General features: G+C 50.6%; 2 protein-coding genes across 2 annotated transcripts; both read left to right on the top strand.

The window, feature by feature from the left end:
- On the top strand, positions 1-557 carry J7T55_002570 (uncharacterized protein; the record flags this gene model as incomplete). The annotated part of the gene is made up of 3 exons (XM_053137657.1): positions 1-70; positions 276-427; positions 522-557. The coding sequence occupies 3 exons, from the start codon at positions 1-3 to the stop codon at positions 555-557; spliced, it is 258 nt and encodes an 85-aa protein (XP_052998440.1).
- Positions 558-1775: 1218 nt separating this feature from the next.
- J7T55_002569 (uncharacterized protein) lies at positions 1776-6395 on the top strand (the record flags this gene model as incomplete). The annotated part of the gene is made up of 3 exons (XM_053137656.1): positions 1776-3763; positions 3814-3973; positions 4035-6395. 3 exons carry the CDS (start codon positions 1776-1778, stop codon positions 6393-6395), a joined length of 4509 nt encoding a protein of 1502 aa, XP_052998439.1.
- Between the last annotated feature and the right edge of the window lie 651 nt (positions 6396-7046).

The following is a 7046-nucleotide window of genomic DNA, read 5'->3' as shown; positions in this document are numbered from 1 at the left end:
ATGGTAGACGTCCACCTCACCTGCGTGTCCAATGAGGGTCTCGGCAAGTCGGTACGTATCTTCTCGTCAGGTACGCAGGAAGCACCACCATAGCCAAAGGTCGGGAGATAGCTCTGAGTTGTCCTAGGCTCAATCCCCAACGTCATAGCGCTAGACATGTCTGTCACTGTCATGGGTATTCATTGTATCCCCGTGATCCCAAGCCATACCATCTGCGCTGAGAAACCTGTTGTTTACAGAAGTTGAACAAGAGATCTAATCTCTAAACTTCTCAGTCAAATCCCGCAAATGCGGTGACGAAGGAAGCGAGACCGGAGGCCGGAAATTTCCAAAAGCCCGGATGGACCCCGTGTATCCTGTTTCAGCAGTGATGGCCAGCGATTGGCGAACCCAAGCACTCAGCTCCATGGAGTCCTCTCGTGAAGTCGTGGGTCCAGCCCGAAGAGGAAAGTCTCGTTCGTGCAGGCTGCACCATACGCAGAGGAGAACCCCTTCTTCCAATCTTCATCATCAATTCGCAGGGCGTCGAGTTGATCGTCGTACATCGCTTGCCCTAGCGCATCGTGATTTGGCCTTAGGAGGGGAGTATTTATGAAGCCAATGATCTCATTCAGCAGATTGGAAAGCTGCATAAGAGTTTGAACGATATATCCCCAGAGGACGAAAAAGGATTGAACAGCATAGCACAAATGACGTACCGGTGTGTATAAATTCAGATTTACGATGTGTCGTCAATGTTTGTATAGATAGGATGGAATCCGGAATCATCGTTTTGTTGGCCGCAGGGTCTGCAGCCAATGTATAGGTATTTGATTCCGACCAGCCATGGAGGTTATTCAAGTATGGAATTTGAGTTAGTATATCATTTATTGTCGGACTTGCGAGTATAGACATATTCCAAATGATGGGAGTGAGCAATACAGTTCAAAAGAGTTTGCAGGTATCTGGGCGTCGACCACTTGAGGTCAATTGAACGTAGGTTGAAGTGTGGGGGATGCAGGGGAATTTTGAAGGGGGCATTGGGACTCTTCGGAAAAAAATACGCGTTCCCGGTGTCCTCGCGGGCTCCGATTCTGAAGACCCCTGCAAAATGGTTTAAGCTTAACCACACGGACTTAATGCAGTAGGTGATTATAAACACCGCCAAGGATAGCCGCATCTTCCGACGAACGTCCCTCATCTACACGTGTACACGCAGACTCCAGTTTGGCCAAGATTGCTTTATGAGCATTTTCCGTCTTTGGCCGGCCAGTATGCGGAGTTTTGCCACGATGTGGGTACGGAAGCCGCGGGTCCTGGTACCAGATTAACAGATAGCCCAAAGAATGAATCAATAGACCGGATCAGTGATGACCCCCTTGAATTTGTTGGCATCACGAAGCGTGATTAGACGGGGTGCATGGCTTCCCGAGGAAATATCGAGGTATAGGCCTAGCCTTACGCAGGCAGGTATTTAAATGGGTTGTGGTCGGGGTTCAATTGTCCCACACTTCAGTTTATTGCTCATTCTTACCTGGTGACAGCCTGGTTGCATTCTTTCTTAATTATTTAGTGGACATAGACTGGGGGCTTCACGGCCACTTGTGAATAATCAAGCCAATAACCAGGCTGATGCGAACCGGTGAGCCTTGACCGAGGCAAGGAATTCTCAACCCCCGAGAACTGGACACTGACCAGATTGCCCTCGTCTACAGGATAGCAAGATTCACCTGCAACCGCAGCATCAGCGAGACGTTTCCGTACATACCTTAACATTAATTTCCCCAATCGAAAACATGAATACACCATACGACAACACACAGGAGAACCAGTCGCCCGCCACCAGCCAAAGGACCTTCGTCGACCATGAGGTAGTCCTCACCTCGAATTGTGAGCCACTACCCGGCACAGGGGCTGCTGAAGGCAGCAGGTCCTTTGCGGCACAAGACGAGGACGCATCCTCGTCGATAGTGGATGACGATGGCAACGACACGGAGTTAGATCGCCGTCGTTCTATTGTGCAGGAGCTAGCTCGAGAATACACGCGTCACTCTGCAGTCAACGTCGACGGGGGCCACACAGCCCTTTTCGGTAGCGATGACCCCGACTCGCCTCTCAATCCCAACGGGAAAAAGTTCAGCGCACACACGTGGGCACAGACAATCGCAAATGTCACCAATGAGCACGGCTCAGGATACCGAACTGCCGGTTTCTGTTACCAAAACCTGAACGTCTTCGGATACGGCCAGGAGACGGACTATCAAAAAGACGTTGGCAATGTGTGGCTCGAGCTCCCCGGCCTCACTCGCAAGCTCATCTCGAAGGAGGGATCAGAGCGCCGCATTGACATTCTTCGAGACTTCAATGGCGTTGTTGAGGCAGGAGAGATGCTCGTCGTCTTGGGCCCTCCAGGGTCTGGCTGCTCTACCTTCCTCAAGACCATTGCTGGTGAGATGAACGGTATCTATACCGATGAGCGCGCCTACTTCAACTACCAGGGCATCTCTGCGAAGGAGCTGCATGACCACCATGCAGGCGATGCCATCTACACTGCTGAAGTCGATGTTCACTATCCTCAGCTGTCCGTGGGAGACACCCTGACATTTGCTTCCCGAGCACGCTGTCCCCGGAATCTACCCCCTGGAGTGACGGCCGACCAGTACTGCGATCATCTCCGTGACGTCGTAATGGCTATGTACGGAATCAGCCACACGGTGAATACGCGAGTTGGTGACAACTACGTTCGTGGTGTGTCAGGGGGAGAACGTAAGCGAGTAACTATTGCAGAGGCTACGCTATCCAACGCCCCTTTGCAGTGCTGGGATAACTCTACCAGAGGACTGGACTCTGCCAATGCCGTCGAGTTCTGTAAAACTCTTCGCTTACAGTCAAATTTGTTTCGTCAGACCTGCGCCGTGTCTATTTATCAAGCACCTCAGTCCGCATACGATCTGTTTGATAAGGTTCTTATCCTTTATGAAGGACGACAGATCTTCTTTGGGCGTACAACTGAGGCCAGACAGTACTTCATCAATCTGGGATTTGAGTGCCCGGCACGTCAAACAACCCCAGACTTCTTGACCTCTATGACAGCGCCGAATGAACGCGTGGTGCGCCCCGGATGGGAAGGCCGCGTGCCCAGAACCGCCGACGAGTTTGCTGCATGCTGGGAGGCTAGCAAGGAAGCCCAGGCCCTGAAGCAGCAAATCGAACAGTACAAGGCCGATCACCCGCTCGGTGGCACCGATGCTGAGGTCTTTCGAAACCAGAAGCAGTCGGTTCAGGCCAAAAGCCAGCGCCTCAAATCTCCATTTATTCTCTCATATTGGCAACAAGTCAAATTGTGTCTTTGGCGTGGCTTCAAACTTTTGCGAGGAGATCCTAGCCTGACGGTGTTTTCGTTGTTGACGAACACTTCTACAGCTCTCATCATGTCGTCGCTGTTTTATAACCTCCCGGCAACAACCTCGTCCTTCTACGGTCGGTCTGCGGTCCTTTTCGTTGCTATTCTGGCCAATGCCTTCTCCAGCGCTCTCGAAATCCTCACGCAATATGCCCAACGACCAATTGTTGAGAAACAACGGCGGTACGCTTTTTACCACGCTTCAGCTGAGGCACTCTCATCTGTTCTGATGGACATGCCATACAAAATCACGAACACCATCTTCTACGACCTGATCATCTACTTCATGACCAACTTGAATAGACAGCCTGGGAACTTCTTTTTCTTCCTTTTGACCACCTTCCTGATGGTGATGTCAATGTCAGGTCTCTTCAGGTCGATGTGAGTTTCCCTGTCCTCTTGCTATGGAAATAACAATTAACATGAAACAGTGCCTCGCTATCACGCACCTTGTCTCAGGCCATGGTCCCAGCATCGATATTGATCCTCGCCCTTGTAATCTTTACTGGCTTCGTCATCCCTGTCGACTATATGCTTGGCTGGTGCAGATGGATCAACTATCTGGATCCTGTCGCATATGGATTTGAGTCGGTGAGTTGAAATTTTGAGTCCTCTCTCTGCTTGATGGCACGCTAATCCACTCCCGACACAGCTTATGATCAACGAGTTCCACAACCGTGACTTCGAGTGCGATGCCTTTGTACCAAGCCCGGCTATAGATGGCTATGAAAATGTCACACTCGCCAATAGAGTTTGTTCTACGGTGGGCGCTGTTGCTGGCCGTTCCGCCGTCAATGGGGACGCGTACATCAACTCCCAGTACAAGTACTTCAACTCTCATAAGTGGCGCAATATCGGCATTCTAATTGGCTTCGTTGTCGCTCTTCATATACTATACCTCTTGGCTACCGAGTACATCGCTGCCAAAAAGTCAAAGGGCGAGGTTCTCGTCTTCCGTCGTGGCGTGACCACCCCCACTAAGACGAAGAGCGACGTCGAAGCCTCCGTTTCCGGTCCCGTCACTATTGTCGAGAAGAGCGACGCTTCATCTGCCGACGTGGGTGCGATTCAGGCCTCCACCAGCGTCTTCCACTGGAGCAATGTCTGCTACGATGTCAAGATCAAGACCGAGACAAGAAGAATCCTCGACCACGTGGACGGCTGGGTGAAGCCCGGAACTCTCACGGCACTAATGGGCGTCTCTGGAGCCGGAAAAACGACCCTGCTCGACTGCCTTGCGGACCGTGTCTCTACAGGAGTTATTACTGGAGAGATGTTGGTTGATGGTAAAATCCGCGATATGTCGTTTCAGCGTAAGACAGGCTACGTTCAACAGCAAGATCTTCACCTTGAAACAAGCACCGTTCGCGAGGCATTGGAGTTTAGTGCATTACTCCGCCAGCCCGAAAGCACCCCTAGGGCCGAAAAGATCGCATATGTTGACGAAGTTATTAAGCTTTTAGACATGCAAGACTATGCTGACGCTGTGGTGGGCATACTTGGTGAGGGTTTGAATGTTGAACAACGGAAACGACTCTCGATTGGCGTTGAACTGGCTGCGAAACCTCCCCTACTTCTTTTCGTCGATGAACCGACTTCCGGCTTGGATTCTCAAACTTCATGGGCGATTCTGAATCTGCTTGAAAAGCTCTCCAAGGCCGGCCAGTCGATTCTGTGTACTATTCACCAACCGTCAGCCATGTTATTTCAGCGTTTCGACCGTTTGTTGTTTCTGGCAAAGGGTGGCAGAACTGTTTACTTTGGCGACATTGGCGAAAACTCCCATACTCTCACATCTTATTTTGAACGGAACGGAGCCCCGAAGTGTCCTCCCGGCGAGAATCCCGCCGAGTGGATGTTATCTGCCATTGGTGCAGCACCCGGCACATCGTCCGAGGTTGACTGGCCCCAGGCGTGGAGATCGAGCCCCGAGTTCCAAGCTGTTCAAGACGAGCTCCAACGGCTGAAATCCGAGGGTTCAAGCCACGATCACTCTTCCGACGAAGATGCCAATGCTTCATACCGCGAATTCGCCTCTCCCCTATGGAAACAGTTCTTGATCGTCACCCACCGCGTCTTTCAACAATATTGGCGGACGCCCTCATATATCTACTCCAAGTTTATTCTTTGCTGCTCCGTTGCACTTTTTATCGGCCTGGTTTTCCTCAATGCGCCCTTGACTATACAAGGCTTACAAAACCAAATGTTTGCCATCTTTCAGATTCTATCCATTTTCGGTCAATTAGTACAACAACAAATGCCGCACTTTGTTATACAGCGCTCGCTTTATGAGGTCCGCGAACGTCCTTCTAAAACGTACAGCTGGAAGGTGTTTATGCTCTCGCAAATCGTTACCGAAATACCCTGGAACACACTCATGTCGGTCTTCATGTTCATCTGTGTATACTATCCCGTTGGTTTCGACAGCAACGGTGACCCGAGCCAGAAGCATGAGCGAGGCATCTTGATGTGGCTCCTGTTCTGGCAGTTTCTCATATTCACCTGCACCTTCGCCAACGCCTGCATCGCCATCACAGACACTGCTGAAATGGGCGGCAACCTCGCTAATGTCCTTTTTCTGATGTGTCTGTTGTTCTGCGGCGTGCTAGCCAGCCCCGACGCAATGCCTGGCTTCTGGATTTTCATGTACAGGGTGTCGCCATTCACATACCTGATGTCATCCATCTTATCCACAGGTCTGGCCAACACCGATGTGACGTGCTCTTCAAATGAGTATGTCCATTTCAACCCGCCAGACAGCCAGACTTGCAAGGACTTCATGGCCGGCTATATTGGCCAGATGGGAGGCTACCTCGAGAACCCCGAGGCCACGAGCGACTGCTCCTTCTGTTCTGTTGCTAATACAAATACCTTCCTCGCGTCCATCAGCTCCAACTTCGACAACCGATGGCGCGACTTCGGTATTGGAATGGTGTACATCGTCGTCAATATTGCCGGCGCTCTGTTCCTCTACTGGCTGGTTCGCATGCCCAAGGGCAAGAAGAAGGCTTGAGATAAAGCGTCAACTGGGGCTTAACCGTCTTTCTAAGACTTATAGAATGAATCATTTTTGGTTATAGATACATTGTGTTCCTGAAAAGCGCGGGACGGAGGGAAGTATTGAGGACGGCAGTGATCTTTTTCGGCATACAAGAATTTTGGAGTAAATGAGCGTGATGGGTATGTACCTCTCGTGCCGCAAGAATGTGAGAACCCTATGGAATCGTTCATTGTGTACCTAGGTAGACAGTTGCCTCAAAGCTTGGCGTGATGCTGCACCCGAATGATGCCATACCGTGATAACGAACCATCATCCTCTCCCTGGTCGGATACCTTGCAAACACCGACAAATCAGACGTCGTATGAATATTTTATCTAACTTAAATGGATATCTCGTGGCATTAACACCCCGAAGCCGGTAAGAATGATGAAGGACTCGAGCAGAGACGATTTGGGATGCGTTCTTTTTGTTTGGTGGTAATATTCCCTATCCCCTGTGCACATTTGCGCTGCTCTTATTTACATAGCACGCCATAGTGGCTCTTTCTTAGATCGAAGGGATGGCCTCGGCCTAATAAAATCGGTCCATTTTCTGCAAAAGGCCGAGGATTGGGTTTGGTGTTTCTCTCCAACCATCTCTCTTTCATCTCCTATAGTCTGCGGA

The sequence above is a fragment of the Diaporthe amygdali genome (genome assembly GCF_026229845.1).
Source record: "Diaporthe amygdali strain CAA958 chromosome Unknown NODE_3_length_2959817_cov_65_330692, whole genome shotgun sequence".
NCBI lineage: Eukaryota > Fungi > Ascomycota > Sordariomycetes > Diaporthales > Diaporthaceae > Diaporthe > Diaporthe amygdali.
The sequence above is the reverse complement of the archived record's forward strand: the minus strand, read 5'-3'. Positions and strand labels throughout refer to the sequence as shown.